General features: G+C 43.8%; 1 protein-coding gene across 3 annotated transcripts in view; it reads left to right on the plus strand.

Moving 5' to 3' along the window:
* The window catches only part of camta1a (calmodulin binding transcription activator 1a), a 253255-nt gene that overhangs the window by 218231 nt on the left and 16196 nt on the right, over window positions 1-18828 (plus strand). For all 3 annotated transcript variants that reach the window (XM_028409713.1, XM_028409712.1, XM_028409714.1), the window contains exons 7-11: window positions 7454-7607; window positions 11848-11988; window positions 12530-14838; window positions 15982-16108; window positions 17936-18070. In XM_028409713.1, the coding sequence (XP_028265514.1) occupies window positions 7454-7607; window positions 11848-11988; window positions 12530-14838; window positions 15982-16108; window positions 17936-18070 (2866 nt within the window). The remainder of the gene's footprint in view (window positions 1-7453; window positions 7608-11847; window positions 11989-12529; window positions 14839-15981; window positions 16109-17935; window positions 18071-18828) is intronic.

Consider the following 18828-nt stretch of genomic DNA (forward strand, 5'->3'; position numbering starts at 1 on the left):
ACGCTTGCACATAGATAAACAAATACTATGTAACTCTGTCTCTTTGTTGAATCATTTTTAAAGGAGGCTTGCTGTGTTTTTAGTTACAATGTTCGGCAGAGATCAAAAAACTCTTTAGGGCCCAAGAGATTCGCCTACTCCTCTTTGTACAGTGCTCTGTAGCAATTTTACAAACCACTACTCTCACCTGATTGTGTGACTTTGCTAGAGTACCCCCCCTTGTGTTTTACATTTGAAGCTGGTGTGATCCATCGTGCTGCATTTTAGGCTGTTTCCTAAAGCCTGTGCTTTGGTTCTTGCATAAACCTCTCCCCTGCGGTGTTTTATATTTGTAACAGTGTGTAAGCTGCTGATTTATTCCCGTGCTGATCTCCTCCTGAGCTGTGATTTGACAACACATTCCCATGACCTTAACTATCTGCGGACTTGCTCTTCAGATCATCTTGCAGTCAACACTGCCCCTGTAGAGAGGATAGGGAAGTGCTTCTGTTTGTTGATCAGATTGGCAGACCTTTGATAGTGCCTTTTCTCTCTGTCTCTTCATTACCTTTTCATATCCCACTCACACATTCTTATCTCTGACCACTCTGTACTTCACCCCTCTATCTCTTTCTAATATGCACTGTTTATCTCAACCTCATTCTTTCATTCTTTCTCACACACAACCACACACTCACTGTCTTTATTTTTCATTTTTCATGTGGACCCAATACACACCAGTGGTTGCTAGGAAACCATCTGAGCATTTTTTTTTCCCAGGGGCAGACGTTTGATTACCCATTTGTATGGTGTGTATGTCTCTGTGTGTGTGTGCATGTGTAGAGGCCAGTGTGTGTCTGTGTCTCCAGAGAGAGGTCTTGCCAAGCTGAGCTCAGGGGCTGCTCCAGTATCCAGCCCAGTAATAATAATGAGCCCCTCACCATGTTCGACAGAGCACACAGGCTCAGCAGTCTTGTGACCGCTGCTGTTTTCATTGTGTGTAAGTCTTTTGATGTGGTATGAGTTTATATATACATACAATGTGGACAGTTGTGCTCTAGGTTTGTGCTTGACTGGATTAGTTTTTCATTACAACCTTAACAGTTGTTGTTGTTGATGCTTGCAACCAGTGTTATCTATTGTTGTTCAGTGAGCTATTGCAGAGGCAGATACAGCGGCCAGGGCTGTCTTGCAGCTGGACACACATCAGTCCTCCCTGTGACTCCCTGTTTAGAAATGCACCAGCACATCTCGCTCCCCTGGCTGCTCCTGTGAAGTCCTGATTCGCTCACAGACACGGGCAGCGGCACATAAATAGTACGCCTTGTTGACTGGCACAGGCAGAAAGACAATACACACAAACAAATCAGACTCAGCACTGATATGAAAGAAAGCGAGAGCAGAAGAGAGAGAGTGTGGAGACTGATGGCATTAGGTTTGTTTCCTCCTCTAAATGAATTGCACTATGCCCTCAGAGGAAGAGATGAAAATGAGAGAGATCGAGGAAAAAGACTCAAAGAAAGCCAGAGGTTGGGAGGTTATTGTGAGGCGGAAACAAAGGAAAAGAACCATGAAGAGAGAGTATGTGGTTAAATCCATTCAGAGTCAGAGAGGGCTCAGTGACTTCCTTTCCTTCCTTTAACTGAGTGACTCAGTGTCACCTGGATGGCCACCGAATATTAGGATCTATGCCATGGGCTCTGCCAAGGCCATTATGGCAAACGGTTGGACTCCTGATGGCCCATTCTCAGCTTGCCCCTGGGCAGTGTGGCTTCTCACTTGGGACCACCACAACTAATGGAGAGGGTAGTGAGCTCTGTAAGGGCCTTAGGAAGAATAAGTAGGTTGTAAACTGTTGCAGCAGCTAAAGGGGCTTCAATGCCTCACTGCCCAGCTTACCGCCTGACTTAGTACCTGCCTTCCTGCTTGGCATCCAGAATGCTCCTCCATAGTCAGGCTGTGAATACTGGCCTTTTGCACTTTTATTGTAATGCATGCAGACGCTTGGCACAGCAACAAACACACTCCACCTTTTTACTGTGGTGCATTGCACAAATAAAAAATTTCAAAGCAGGGAGGAGCCACCCACAAAAATAGTGGAGCACTCTCTTCCACAGACATGTAGAATTGCAAAATGCACTCACATATCTGCACAATTACACACACACACACACACAAGTGCACACACACGCACATACACACAGACTTGTATTCCCCCACCCAGAGTGAAGCAGTTCTGCCCCTCTAAGCTGAGTTATTTAAAGCCCCGCTCTCAACTCCATCGGAGTGATTATGTGCTACTGAATTAAACATCACAGGCCTCAGCCCCTGGCTTCCTCTGAAACACGCTCAAACATGCTGGCCTCTTCCTGTTCCTCAAAAGTTCCAAGTTCTGCCTTTCATATCTCGCAGCCAGTACACTAGGTATTGGAGGTAAAGAGGTGGAGTAGGAATCTTCCCTAAATCAGGATCTCCTGCTGTGCCCCCTGCTCTGCTATTCATTTCACAGACCTTGGAAAGAGGCAATTGAGGCAATTCACATTAAGAAACCCTATGTAAACTGGCTCTTACCCCTGAATTGAGCCCTACCTCAGGCATCATTTCGACTAGGAACCCTGGCAGTGTTGTAGTGTTGTTGTGTCAGTTGAGAGCTGGGTGTAGTAAAGGGTGAACTGTACCATTTAAGCTGAGCGTTAACTCCAGACACCCCAATTAGGGTGTCTGTGTTCTAAACTGGGAACATTTAAACAAAGAGTTTGTCATAGACGACCCAGAAAGAAGCAGGTTCAGATAGGGGTTCGCTCTGCTACCTCGACAGGAGCTCCAGGCTGTTTGCTGCCTTTTTTGGGAGGGTTTGACGTAGGGTTTTGTTTACCTCTGCGTGTGTGCATATGTGTGTGCGTGTGTGCTCCTGTACGACTTGTGCGTGTCACAAAGTAAGGCACAATCCAGCCACCCCCATGTTCCAAAACACACCCTTCGGCAGCAAACGATAAAGGTTCCAAACAAAAGGAAGAAGTCTTGTGACTTGTGGAGGTGAACTTACAGCACCACAGAGGCAGTTGACCTTGAAATGAGCAGTGGTGTTTGGGGACAGGTGGGGGAGGGCAGTGTTTAAGAGTGCAACCTCAGTGCCAGAGGCCAGGAGGCTGCCTAATGACTGGCACTCTAAGCTATCCATCACCATGCCACTGCCAGGGCAACTGCCCCCGCATAGTCAAGTGAGCAGGGCCTTAATCAGCACACAGCTGAAATGCATACGTCTGATGCACATTAAAGTGCACAGATGTATGTGAAGATATACAAAAAAAAAATTCTCATGAATATGCAGCCAGTGCACTCAGACTCACTCAGCGCTCAATGCACTCATTCTGCATGCATACTGATGTACGTACACCAACTAACATACATACAATACAAAAATCGGCCTCTAGACAGTCATTCACATGCTATTTATAATTTAATGTAGGCTGACTCAAATACAAAAGCACAGATGCATTCATAAACATAAAAATACCCTAACACACAAACCTCCCCCCTGTATTAATGCCTTGATGCTGAATGTTTCTGACAAAACAATTGACTGCTCCTACTTTCATGATTTTTTGCATTGAAATGGTGATCCCCATAGCCTGCTGGTTCAATTCTCCCATGAAGAACTGTTATATTTCTTCCCTCCTTTGCTTATCCCTCCCACTCCCCACCACCATCACTCCTTCCTCAGAGTGGAAGTGGAAAAGGGGGGCTTTCCCTATACCTGAGTTTCTTTCTGCTATGTGCTCTCTGTCGGCATGACAGGCTTTGAAGCCCCCAGTCCTCAGTGCGGATTTTTTTTTATCAGTGAGACAAGGGTTCCCCCTTCACTCCCTGGCTCATCCTCGTTCCATGAAGCATCCCCTCTCAATTAAGATCCTTTCATGTTAATAGTGTTCTTATCACTCTTGTGCATGAGTTGTGAAAGCAAGGCCTACTGTGGTAGAGTACAATCATGCAGCAGAGCAGCCTGAATGACAGTATAAGAGCTGTTACTCTCATTCTTCCTTCTGCCTCTCTGTCTTTCTGTGTATTTCTATCTCAAACTCTCTTTTTCTTGCTGTTTCTGTCTCTTAATGAGCTATGATGGGCTGCTGGAGTAGCAGCTACATGGAGGAGTTCCAAGAGAGTGGCAGATTTGTGGCGAGGTCACAGAGACTTAACGAGACAGCGGACACATTACTTGACCACTCATACCAAATTTTACCAACTGATGTGCTTTTTGTACTCGAGTCTCACTTAGTTATATCTCAGCTGCGGTTTAACATGCACATTCACCATTACACGAAGTAGAAGGTCAATGTATCTGTCTCCACAGACATCAAACTCTTTCGGTGTCCTCAGCTCCATTAGCAAATTCTCTCCTCTCCCTCTCTCCCTTTTTGTCTTTTGGAGTAGAACAGGGTGTATGACTTCAGGACGAGATAGGCAGTCACTGAGAGATCGTAGGAACACACTGGCTGCCTCTAAGTGCGTGGGTGCCAGAGAAACCTGTTGCCTGGCTACAACAGCACCTTTATCCTTTGGTTGCAATGGTGATGTCTTGCATATCACATATGCTTCTGTGTACAAATATGTGCATGTGTGTGTGTGTGTATACCTTTTCTCATGTGTGTTCATGCATTCTGCATTTTATGCGTGACTGTGTGTTGATTTCATATGTGCGTGTCTGGCTTTGTATGTTGGTCTATTTTTCTATGAAAAAGATTGGTGAAAGGAGGGGCAGGAAGGCGCTCCACCACCCACTCAGCGGGCCTTCCGCCCCCGTGGCTGACTCCCCAAGACTCTGCTAGTAATTAGCTCAACATCTATCCATCTGTTCTAGGGAGGCGCAGTAAACATTAACACAACGCAGCAACATCAAAATGCTGGCTAGAGACACACTACATTTTATGCAGACATGATATATTCATGCATTATTGCATGTGGAAGGTTGGCACACATGCTGAGAGAGGATATTAAGCTCATAGACAAACATATTACCATACACATATTTATGGCTTTGAAAAAGTTTGGCTGTTATTGTTTTATGAATTGGGACTCAGACAGTGATTTTAAAAAATCTAAATATCTAAAATATCTCAAATCTTTACACACCACAGGTTCCTGCAACTGTATCCCAGTCTTCCCCTCTACTGCGGAAGTGTGGCTGGAAGGCTGCCCTGAGACCCGCATGGGAAATGAGAGAAAAAACAACCAAAAGACTACATTACACAATTAATCAATAAGTTAATGAGATCTCATTTTCTCTCTAAAAGACTATCCAGGCAAAAAGTTCCTCCTCAGCCTTTTCCCTTTACTCTTGGAGAACCAACTCCTGATATTACACTGTGGAAAAAGAAAGCAGCCAGCAGGAAATTAAATTAAATTACTATCCTGATAGATTTATGTGACACTTTACATTTTCATTGTGTTGTTTTCCTCTCAAAGTAGAAGTAGACCTGAGATGGTAGAGAATTGTTAAATATGTTGTAAAGTAAGAGAAGGAAGCAAAACAAAACCAGGGAAAGAGAAGGAAAGTTTCAGACGGAATATGCCTCTGGCTCCCTCCCTAGTTTACAACAGATAGCCAATTCCTAATAGTAAAACACAGCAACACACTTGTGTTTGGATACACTGCCACATGGTCTGTTTCTCTGTGTATATGTGTGTGTGTGTGCATAGTTTTGTGCAAAAAGGTACAACCAGCTGGGTGTGGGTGTTCGAAGGAGGAGAGTGTGTGTACGATTGTGTTCAGCTGAACCTACTGTATGTGTTCCTTGTGAGTATATATGCATTCGTCACAGTATGCTAATGAGTTTGTCCTTGCTTAGTCTGTTTTTGTGTGTCTGTGCATGCGGTGTGTGTCTAGCCTGCACCCATACATCCACATACATTTGTGCCCGCTCATAATTGAATGAAGCTGTCTACATTCTGCACTCTCATTCCAAGTAAAGATCGAGGGCATCTCTTGGCTATTGACACAGCTGGTGATGCCATCTGGGGGCATCGCACACAGCCTGTGCCATCTTCATCTAAACAGGGCAGCAGTCGTCACCTAGTGTCCATACCGATGACAGGGAACAAGGAAAGCAGTGAGATAACACACAGCAATGTCCAGCTCCAGCTTCTGGCAAAGGAGATGAAAGGAGGTTCGCTGTTGTCCTGACACTGCTTTACGTCCTCAGTTATGACTGGCCAAGCGCATTAGCAAAGATTGTTTGTATGTTTTGGATGTTTTCACTAAGTAAATGTTTCTGTGTGTGCCCCCAACCACACCCCTGTCTGATGTAATGGGAAAAAGCAGAGGAGGAGGAGGAGGAAGAGGAACAGAGGGGTGGGGGTGTAGTCCCAGATTAATGGTACACACTGAGAGGGAGCACAGACCTACAGTAGCAGCACCTTGATTTATATGCCACTTAGTACTGATGAAGCTTCAAACCACTCTCTCTCTTTCTCTCTCTCTCACACACACACACACACATTGGCTAGGCGTTTTTTTGCGATCAGTCTTACTTGGTTTGTCCATTCTTACATCTTGTTTAGCTATGAGTGCATGCACACATGGAGGTGTGGATTTGTGAGATTTTTTTCTTGTGTGGAAAAAATGTTTTTACCCCCAAAATCTGAAACATTTCAAGTCTATGTGTTCGCATATTTGTGTTTGTTGACTTAGTGGCAGTCAGATGTTTATAGGTAAATTGGAAGTGATAAGGGCTGAAACAGCCACGTTCCTTGCGTGAGTGCTTGGCAATCAAAGCTTTTCATGATTGCAGAAGTGAATTGATGTTTTTCACACCTGCGCAACATTCCCTTAAACGCTACCTATTATTCAGAAGCTGTCAATTTAGAGAATTTGCAGAGGTAACCCTGTAACAATTTGCAGGCGGCAAATTATTGAGTTTTGGCTTGGTAAATACAGACAGAGTTAATTGAGGGCATCATCTCACCATGTGGGAGGACTTGACAAAATGCCACAAGTGTGTTACATGAGCACACATTGTAATTAACACACATGCACATATTAACACTCACATAAATGAGTACACACACACACATGCACACTTGTGTAAACATCCAGTCACAACACATTTAGCGATACAGAGATACACACAGTCACATAATGAGTGAGATTATAGCTGATTTCTGATCCCAGATTTGTTCTGCTGGCCGGCTCGTGTTTGGGGGTTCTGCATTTCCTCCTCTGTTCCTGGGTTTTATTGTGTGTGTGTGAGGGTTACTGTGCAGTGTTTCTAGTTCAGCAACATTTACTTCTCACCGACCAGCTGGCTTGTTTCACATAACAACCCTCAAATCTGAGCCACAGTATCTGTGTGTCAGCTACCACTCTTTGCTGTTCTATCCTTTGGAAAACATGCAACATACTTTCCATATTGTTGTCTCGTCTCTCCCCCCACATTCACTCTTTCTCTTTCTGTGTCTCTCTGTTTTCCCCCCACAGAACCCTGACATTGTGCTTGTCCACTATTTGAATGTTCCGGCCATTGAGGATTGTGGGAAACCATGTGGACCGATCCTGTGTTCCATCAATACAGACAAGAAGGAGTGGGCCAAGTGGACCAAGGAGGAGCTGATTGGCCAGCTCAAGCCAATGTGTGAGTATTTGCATAGTCCAGCTCAGATCTATTCATTCATCACTTCTTATCAATCCAGGTCTCAACCTTTATTCATAGCCTAGGATGTCATTAAAATGGTATTAATAGGACATTCATGGGAATGGTAAACATTCAAGCACTTGTTTTTATCTGAGGGTTTAATGTCCAGTCCCATTAACTCATAGCTACTACACAAAGTGCCCCCAGCACCCCAGTCAGAGAGCATCCTCTGCCAGTATCGCTACTTTATATGAATGCATGCTCTTCCTGGAGCCGTCTGCTTCTTACAGGTCAGAGTTCAGCTCTTCCTCTAGACCTTTGGCACCACTCAGGCCAGGCTGAGAGTGCACCTCCCCTCTGGCCCAAGAAGGCAGTCAAGGCAGAGGAGGGCAGCAAGCTGGTTATTGATTCATGTTAGTGCGTGGGAGCAAGAATGTCTGACTCACCAGAAATCTCCCCCAACCCCATTCTCTGGCTCTTTCTGTCTCTCTCTTTCCTCCCTCAATGAATTGATCCATGTTGTTATCAGCTTTACTAATGCTCTGTGAGTTGCACTATGTGTTTTTATGAGTCTCTAGGCCAGCCCAAAGATTGAGGCAATGTTTTGGAAAAAGTCAGGCTTTTGTCTGATGATGTTAACAGCCAAAAGGGGACCATGTGGGGCATTGAAAATCTTGAGAGCACAGAGAGCTGTTAAGATGCCTTTAACAACCAGACTGTGATTTGGGTGTGTCTGGCAGGGGCAAGCAAAGCTGTGACTGATATTCCAATGGCCAATTATTGGTGATGTGGCCAGGTAAAGAGGAAGGTGTCAGCAGCTTTACAAGCACACACACACATGCTGGCTGCATACTGAGCAGGCAGCCCAGATCATCATCACTAAAGCTATATTGCAGCCCTCCTCACTGCATTAGTTTTAGGACTTTTTAACATAAAGCCTTACCTCAGGACAGGCACTGAGCAACAACAGCCTACTGTATTCATTACATCTGTGGCTTAATGTAAAAATCAAGCACCATTTGCAGTAATGCGTAAAGTCATTAACTTTGGGAGTTGTTGGGACAAAGACGGTGAGTGTGAGATGCCTTCTAGCTGCCAGGCTACATGAGGGGGCTACATAAAGAGTAAAATATCCCTCTACTGCTTTCTGTCTCTGCTTTCTGTCTTTCTTCTCATCTATACCCCTCTCTCTTCATCCTAAAGCATCTGGCATGCTAACAGGAGCCCTAATGATGGAGCAACATTGCCATCTAGTGGATCCCCTGTGCAATAGCAAGCGTCAACCAAATATAGGGGCAGAGACTTGCAATGATGTATTATTTACATCAAGCACATCTCAGACTGCCATGAACCATAAGAAATGTACTGTCTAGTATATAATTTTTGCATTTTCTCATGTGTGTAGTGTAACATGACTAGAAGAAGATAAACTAACAGTATGACAATCAAGTTAATAACATTGAAAGCATGATCCATTAATACAGTGTTGATACTCATGAGGTCACATAAGTCTGGATTTAATATAATGAAAAGAGATCCCTTTTTATTTGCTGATTTTTATCAGCACATATTTGTCAAATAGAGTTTTTTTTCTACAATGTCAACCTTTGAAGTTTAATTGCCCGTTTTCGTCTCGCTCTTTCCTTTTGTTATTCTCTTCACGATATTTTCACAGCGCAAACCGTTTGACACCTCTAATGATACAACAAAAAAAACAACAAAGGAAAATGTGGATTTCATGGATCAGTTGAGCTTATTCTGTCTCCACACACACACACACACACACTCACACACAGAGTCACAAAAAACTTTCACACGCACGGATGCTCACACAGTAGTTCAAATATAACCCCTGTGAAATGTGGCCTTGTCTGACCCGGTCCTCCTTGCATGCCCTGCAGTGTTTGAGGAAAAAGAGGATGAGCAAAGAGGGGCTTAGAGAGTGGCATCACTCCTCAGTCATGCTACAGTTCCATAGACAAGGCAGCCAGCTTGATTCACTCGTTTGGTCTAATGCAATAACCACGCAGCACTCTGCAGCAATGCCCCGAGCCTGCTGACAGATAGCGCATGAGCAGCTTTAACAAACACTCAGACAGACAGACGGCTTGTCTCCAGGCTAAAAAGACAGGGCCAGAGAAGAGCACGCCAAGGCAAGACAGGCAAGGCTTAATATAATGTAAACTGCTGTACTCTATTGTCTCATATAGTTCCCAGTTGTGCAAAAGCAACCAGGTGTGATATGCCCTACAGATCAACTATGTTTGTCATTAGGGCCGTGGAACTGCTCATGACAAGATGCAATCATCAGAATGATCATATGACTAGTTTGGTGCCTCTGCTGTTGCTGGGATTAAACCTAGTGGCACTGCTCCTGTCATGTCCGCTTTGGAATATAACCCTCAGTGATAAGAGCAGACAGGCAGACACGGTGGTAACTGTACGTCAACAACCCAGAGCCTCCAGGGGTGACACCCATCTAGATGAAGGGGGCTGTGGCAATCTGGCATGAGGGATCAGGGCAGAGTGGAGACAAGATTGTTTGGACAAATAGGCATGGCGCTGCATGGTGGATGTAAGTTGTTGCGTTAGGCTCTCACTCTTGCTCTGTCACTCTCTGAGTCAGATCAGCAGAACGGACGCTTCCTCTCCCTGCAGCTCTTCTGCTGGCTTTGTCACAAAAGAGGACTCATGACAACATATTTTAGTATGCCAATGGCCCTATTATCTTTGTGTTAGTAATAATAGCTTCATCTCATTTGTACTGTTTTGCATTACACACTGTCAGAAGGTTAATGGTAGCTCAAATCGTGCTGTTTAATGGAATCTCCAGACAGACACAATTATTTGTGCGGTAATTAAAATGACATTAGATGAAGCTCTCCTGTCACATTTGGTGTCCTGACTTTTATTTTCAGTTGACTGTAGATTACTGGCTGAATACATCTGACTTTATAACACATCAAACTGTTTCTATAACCTGCCACAGTGAGTTGTCGGTGGAGTCTATGATCTCAGCTTGATCACAGCAGCTCTACTGACATCTGCCGGTGACCAGTCTGTAATCTGCCAAAAGATCTTAAAGCTTTCACTTCTAGATGACTGTGATAAGGATATCACAGTCATCTAGTCATGTTTCTCAGCTTTTTTTCACTTTTTTACACTTCAGCATAACTCGCTCAGTCTTTAATCTGCATCACCCTCTTTTCTTTTCCGTTTCCATCTCCTTTTATCTCAAGTGCAAACAGACATGCACTAAGAAAATTCTTGGTGTTTTTCATACATTCTCTAAACCCCTCTCTTGTTTCTGTATATATATATATATATATATATATATATATATATATATATATATATATATATATATATATGTATATATATATATATACATATATATATTGCATATTTAACCAAGGGAAGGAACTGAAGTGTAGAGGACTTAAAGCTGGCTTGATTTTGTTTGATAGTCTAAATATGCTTCAACTGAAATATTACCTTGTTCCCGGTTGAGAGCCTGAGCACTGCAGCACTCAGTGGTGTCTCCTACCACCTTACAACCACTAAAACCGCTATCTGTCTCATCAGAAGTGGTGGCTGCTTGACAAGTGGAGCGATGAATAGTATTAGGAGGTGCTAGCGAGGTGTGACTGAGGCAGGGAGTGGAGCTTAACAGGAGAAAGCCTGTCTCTTTCCCTTGGTGCAGCAGCAGCACCAGTAGCTTGTCTATGTTTGAGCCTGCGAGCTTTTCCTGTGAGAACGAAGTCATAGGTCAGGGTAAGCGTGGGGGGGGTGGATAGATTGAGCTTGCTTTCCTTCATCACCGGACATCATACAGCAACAAACAGTGACACATGGGAGGGAAAGAGACACAACAGAGATGAGCAGTCCATACAGAAGGCGGATACTGTTAAAAAAAAAGCATCTGTTTTTTACAGTGTTTTACAATGAATACAAAAGAAGTTATGCTTGGAGCCATTTCACTATGAAGTGAAGGGATTTCTACTAATGAAACTGCAATATAATTTTACCCAAGCCCTGAGTGCATTCTTTATTTTCAGGGGAAACCTGAAATATGAACTTCTCTGCCTTACCACAATACCATTTTAAGAAAGGTGTCTGTGAGCAGGATGAGGCAAACTGGCAGGTAGACAGGAAGAGCAGTGGGTGGAGCAGGGGGGTTGGCGTGGCTGGTGGTCTGTTGGGCTGGCTGACATCTCCGTCTCCTCCTCTCTCCTGGCAGTTCATGGCATCAAGTGGACTTGCAGCAATGGGAACAGCAGCTCTGGCTTCTCAGTGGAGCAGCTAGTGCAACAGATTCTGGACAGCCACCAAACTAAGCCACCTCCCCGGACTCACAACTGCCTCTGCACGGGCACTCTGGGTAAGGGCTAGTGAGTGTTAAGGAGTTTATTCTCAAGGGAAAAAAAGCCACAAAGATATAGTTGAGTATTGTGGAAGACCAGGTTGTTGAGTTATATTACTGTGAGTATTATTTATAGTAAAATCAAGTCTAAGGGTCATTAGCTTATTATTTTTTGTTTACTGATATCTGTGTTAGGGAGTTATCTGAAATAGCCCAGCTGCTCTCAATTGTTACGCTATCAATCATATATTTTCACTATGATTAGCTCACAAAGACAATAGTTGAGAATTACTAATATATAAGCCTCAAATTACTTGTTTTCACTCACTGTATACTTGTGGGAAGGTTTGTTTTATCATCGTGAGGAAAACATTGATTTTAATAAACATATAAATAAAAAAACAAACTGATAAATCATCTTTGTCTCTGCTCAATGAACTGTAGTATTGCCTAATTTTAAATACATGGAAATCATTTGAATATGTATTTGTCCTTTTTTTCTATTTCTATACCTCACTTTTCCCAAATCAAACCTCTTTTTCTCTGCTTGCCTTCATAGGTGCAGGGAGCAGTGTACACCACAAATGCAACAGCGCCAAACACCGCATCATCTCCCCTAAAGTTGACCCCCGTTCCGGAGGATACAGCAGCGCCCACTCTGAGGTCCAGAACAACGATGTGTCAGAGGGGAAGACTGAGCACAGTGCCCATGGTGGAGGGAAAAGCTCTGGTGGAGGAGGTGGAGGGGGCAGCACCAGGGAGAAACGCAATGGCAAAGTCCACAAGCCGGTCCTGCTGCACCAGAACAGCACAGAAGTGTCCTCCACCAACCAGGTCGAGGTCCCTGACACTACACAGAACTCCCCTGTTTCCATCAGCAGCGGCCTCAACAGCGATCCAGATATGGCTGACAGTCCTGTGGTGACGGGTATGAGCCATGTGGCGTCTGTCATGTCTAGCCTGTCTCAGAGTGTCTTTATGTCTGAGGTCACTGGAGACCCTGTCTACAGCATGTCTCCCACTGGGGGTCCCAACACTCACCTGATGGGTGGAGATGCCACTTCACAGGGCCTGGTGCTGTCTGTGACCTCTGATCGTCACAAGTTTGCCTTCCCCACTGGAGGAGTTGGGGAAACGGGGACTACCACAGCAGGAGACAGTCTGTCCATGTTGACCACAGCTGGGGTATCTGAAGAACTGGTGCTCTCCAGCAGTCTGGATGCTGGATCCATCAAGATCCCAGAGACCAATGTGAACTTTGACCCAGACTGCTTTTTGAACAACCCCAAACAGGGCCAGACCTATGGAGGCAGTGCAATGAAGACAGAGGGCAACTCTTCCTCAACCTCTTCTTCCTCTGGTGGCAGTGGTAGCACCAATGGCAGTATGCAGCGCTCCCCTCCAATGTCAGACAACGGCTACACCTTTAGCTCAGCTCTTGTAAAGAACATCAAAACAGAAGATACATCTTTTGAGCAGCAACTTGCCAAGGAGGGTAGCTACCAGGTGGGGCCAGTGGTAAACTGTGGCAGTGGAGTGTCTGTATCCTCTGGTGCTGGTTCAGGCCAAGGCAGTCTTAGCCTGACTGCAGCAGGCTCCCTGCTTCCATCTGGTGGGGGTCTGAGTCCCAGCACGACCTTGGAGCAGATGGATTTCAGTGCCATTGATGCAAAGCAAGATTATACTTCCAGTGCTGCCCAAGTGAGCTATGGTCAGGCCATGTCCAGTCCTCACATGCAACATCAGAATCGTTCACCCAGCTTCTTTCTACAGGATGCCACTCAGAACAGCCAGACTCAGCAGGGGAGGCCCGGCATGGGCCAGAAAACACATATGATGGAGCACAACTCCCATGACTCTGGAGCTTATATGGGGCTACAGGTGGTGAAAACAGACTCCCCTGGCAGCAATGGCCACCTTCATCACCACCATCAGGCTCATCAAACCCAGCACAGGCCCAACTGTAATGGAGGCTCTCCTGCTGAGGGGCCTGGTCAGGCTGGCTCTCTCCAGTTGCTGCAGTACCAAGGAACCTTTCCTGGGCTGGGCACAGAGCATGAGGAGGTGGTTGGACTTGAACAACAAGGCAATGTGAGTTCAGCTCAGACTGGAGCCACTGAAAATGGAGCTGATAATCTACTAAAACCAGAACACATTCAGGCCTGTGGAGCAGGAAATGGAGAAGGAGGGGGAGCAGAACACTACCTGCAACAAGCCTCAGAGGGTGGAGGAGGGGGGACAGGCACTGCAGGTGAAGCAATTCATAATGGAAACAACAACAGTGATGGCAACAACCGCAGCCAGCAGCAACAGCAGCTGCAGCCCCTCCTCCAAGGCACAAGCATGGTCCAGGGACTCTACAACACTGTTGGAACCCACCAAGGTCTGGGTGGAGCAGCCAGTAATGGAGGAGCAGGAGGGACGGGCATGGAGATCAGCCTGGATCACTTTGACATCTCTTTTGGAAACCAGTTCTCTGACCTCATTAATGACTTCATCTCAGTGGATGGCAGTGGAGCCGCCATGTCTGCTGGAGGTTCCCTATATGCTCATCAGCTAGTCACATCTCACAACACTGATAATCAGAATGCAGGCAGCGGGGCCCCTCAGCAAGGCCAGGAAGATGGAGGGGCCAGGGGCACTGGCTATAGCCCGTCAGAGCTCTGCCTTCAGCCCTGCTGCAGCCCTCAGTCTCTGAGTGGAGGAGCTGGTGCAGGAGGAAACACAGGAGAGGCAGGCTCTTTGTCCTACATGAATGTAGCAGAGGTGGTTTCTGCAGCTGTAGCCCAGGGGGCTCTTGGGATGCTTCAGGCCACAGGCCGGCTCTTCATGGTCACCGACTACTCGCCTGAATGGTCTTACCCTGAGGTGAGTGACGGAGCACTTTCGGTTTTAATTGTTTTTTGGCCATCATTGCCATTATGAAACCAAAGTATACCTCACTTGTATTATCAGGTCTTCACGAAGAAAAACAAATGATCACAAAAGTGCATGAAAGCATGGTTGATGTGCAAATATAGGTTATTCTGTAAAAATAGATTATTGTAGCTTTATTTTACAGCAAAGACTTTAAATAGATGACAGCCAGCAAGGAATGATCCCAAGTGAAATTATTTTAATAACTGAATAATGTTACCAATCATTGGACTGCTGGCAGAGTGGGCTAAGTATTTAGAATAGAATAGAATTGTTTTTTTTATCCCAAGCTGGGAAATTACTCAGCAAACTAAAAATATACATCAACAGTAGAAATAAACAGTATAAACATTATTTACAGCAAATCGGAATATAAAATATAAGTACAAAAACAAAAGTGTGCAATTTAAAAGTTAAAACCTAAACCTCATGCACAATCTGTCATTTCAGTCAGTCACAGAGATGAGGTGTTTTACAGTCTTATGGCATGAGGCAGGAAAGATTTCCTGTAGCGATCTGTTTGACAACGAAGCTGTCTGAGTCTTTTGGAAAAGGTGCTCCGTTGTCTGTCCGGTACAGATTGGAGAGGGTGATCAGGGTTATCTATGATAGAACAGTTTGTTTAGTGTCCTCCTCTCCACCACTGCTTCAAAAGTCACCTGTCTGCAGCCAATGACAAAGCCAGCCTTCCTTTGTTCAGATAAAGATAGATAGATATAATGCTAGCAAAACTGTTATTGTATATTAAATTCATTAATAAAAATATAAATATAATACAAAACATATAAGAGAGAAAAATTACACCAGCAGGTCTAAAAAAATTCCAGTTGTGTTACTTGTGTTATGTTGTCAGCAGCAATTCCCATCTTCAGCCTCTGGAGGGCAGCACACTCTTTAGAGTCATTGTTGATCATATGTATTAAGGAAATGTTCTGAAATAACTTGTGTTACCCACATGATGGCAGCAGAGATCAGTGTTGCTTTCTTTTTGGTGTCATTCTCCTCTTTTCACTCTAGATGGCAGAATAACAACAATAATGGTGAATATTTATCCTTGTGTTATGACTATATCTTCCTAACTTGTCATGTTTTCAGGGTGGAGTGAAGGTGCTGATCACTGGGCCCTGGCAGGAGGCCAGCTCAAACTATAGCTGCTTGTTTGACCAGATTTCAGTCCCAGCTTCTCTCATCCAACCAGGGGTGCTACGCTGTTACTGCCCAGGTGAGACACAGGAGAAAGTTTCCATCACATGATCCATGAACCCATCAGAGGAGCTGGCAGCAGATTATTTTTGTTACTTCCATTTTTGTCTCATTTTGATTTTTGTAAAATATCAGCAGACAATTATCAGTATTATAAGCAAGTTATTGTTTTTTTTAGAACACTTAAATGATGATCTACATTGTATTTTTGCATATCCAGTGTGTATGTACAGTGGATATAAAAAGTCTACACGCCCCTGTTCATATGGCAGGTTTTCGTGACAGCAAGATAAATAATTTCACAACTTTTTCCACCTTTCATGTGACCTATAACCTGTACAACGCAATTGAAAAAACTTAAATCTTTTAGGGAGGTGAAGTAAAAATAAATAACTGAGACAAAGCGGTTGCATAAGTTTGCACACCCTTTTATAACTGGGGATGTGGCTGTGTCCAGATTTAACCAATTACATTTAAACTGTTTTATTTTATTGTTAAACTAGTCAGCACACATCTGTCATGAGGCTTTTTCTGACAGTTTTATAGCCACGTCTTCCAGCACAACCCATGGTCCTCAGAGAGCTTCCAAACCATCAGAGGGATCTCATTATTCAAAGATATCAGTCAGGTGAAGGCTACAAAAGAATTTCCAATGAATTAAATACACCATGGAACACAGTGAAAACCGCCATCATCAAGTAGATGATGTCAAGAACAGGACATCCGCCCAAAGTTGATGATAAGACGAGAAGAAAACTAGTTAGGGAGGCTGCCAAGAGGCCGGCAGCAACACTGAAGAAGCTACAGGAATTTCTGGCAAGTACTGGCTGTGTAGTACATGTGACAACAATCTCCCGTCTTCTTCATATGTCTGGGCTATAGGGTATGGTGGCAAGAAGGAAGCCTTATCTTACAAAGAAAAACATTGAAGCCCGGCTCAATGTTGCAAAAAGACATCTGAACTCTCTGGCGCAAAAACAACATTGCACATCACCAAAATAACACCATACCAACAGCGAAGCATGGTGGTGGCATCATCATGCTTTGGGGCTGATTTTCTTCAGCTGGAACTGGGGCCTTAGTCAGGGTGGAGGAAATTATGAACAGTTTTAAATACCAGTCAGTGTTGGCACAAAACCTTCGACCTTCTGTTAGAAAGCTTAAGATGAAGATCTTTTAGCCTGACAATGACCCAAAGCACACATCTAAAACAACAAAAGCATGGCTTCACCGGAAAAGGATTGAGGCTTTGGAATGGCCCAGCCAGAGTCCAGACCTGAATCCCAACAAACATCTGTGGGATGATCTGAAGAGGGCTGTGCACAGGAGATGCCCTTGAAATCTGTCAGATTTGGAGCAGTTTGGCAAATATTGCCACATCAAGATGTGCCACACTGATAGGCTCCTACCTAACAAGACTGAGTGCTGTAATAAAAGCCAAAGGTGCTGCAACAAAGTATTACTTTAGGGGTGTGCATATTTATGCAACCAGGTTATTTTAAGTTATTTATTTTATATTTTTCACTTTTAAAGGTTTCAGTTTGTTTTTCAATTGTGTTGTACAGGCTATAGGTCTCATGAAAGGTGGAAAAAGTGTGTGAAATTATTTATCTTGCTGTCGTTTTTTTTTTTTTATTTCACGAAAACCTGCCATTTGAACAGGGGTGTGTAGACTTCTTATATCCACTGTATATATCCTGATTATTTTGTAAAAATGTAAACAAAGTTAATTCCAATACAAATATTGCGAAACTGAACTAGCATTAACAAACACTTATTCTGACCATAGTCAGCAACTGCATATGCTATATATACACTGACGTCTCATTATCTTGCCCCTCTGCAGCTCATGATACTGGTCTGGTGACACTACAGGTGGCTGTCAGTAATCAAATCATCTCCAATTCAGTGGTGTTTGAGTACAAGGCCCGAGCGCTTCCTTCACTGCCATCATCTCAGCACGACTGGCTCTCTTTGGATGGTACGTCAGATTTGATTTCTTATATAGTTTCTGATCCTACTTCTTTCATCTTGTTTGCTAAATGTGCTTTATTGGTTTATCATCACTGGAAAAAAAACTTTAAACTTGAATTATTCATTTAACCATCCAGTTAACTCAGTGGTGCAGAGTATGTCTGCAGGACATTGTTAAAGGCAGAAGTTGCGAAAAATAGATTGTTTTACACAATCCACATCCATAGGGATAACATTTAATTTATACTGTTTCTACTGCCATATATTTTTAGTTTGCTGAGTGCCTGTATATTGCTGCTGCTGCAATAGCGAAATTTCCCAGCTTGGAATGAATAATGTACTTCTATTCTATTCTATTCTATTCTATAAAAATATGTTATTAGGCTAATACAATTAAGTTTTGGCCATTCTTAAACATTGGCTGGAATAATTTTTTATATGTATTTAAAGGCAGTTAGGAGGTTAAATGCACTGAAAATCACACAGCTGGCTGCAGAATCAGCTTTTGTTATTGTTGTCCAAAATTTAGTTGTATGTTAATCCTAATCTGGAGTGATGGCCCTTTGTGAAACAAACAAATACAATTGTTAGGAAATAACTGTTGTGAACTTTATTGCATGTAAATAGGAGCCTATTCATATTATTAATGTGATACTGAACCCAGAGGCTTTGGATTACAGTGTTAACTCTGCTGTGTTATGATGAGCTGAGACTGAACTTTCCTATTGCATCTTTCTGTCTGATGTTCTGAGATGGAATGTAAAT

Source organism: Parambassis ranga, chromosome 7, assembly GCF_900634625.1.
Source record: "Parambassis ranga chromosome 7, fParRan2.1, whole genome shotgun sequence".
Lineage (NCBI taxonomy): Eukaryota > Metazoa > Chordata > Actinopteri > Ambassidae > Parambassis > Parambassis ranga.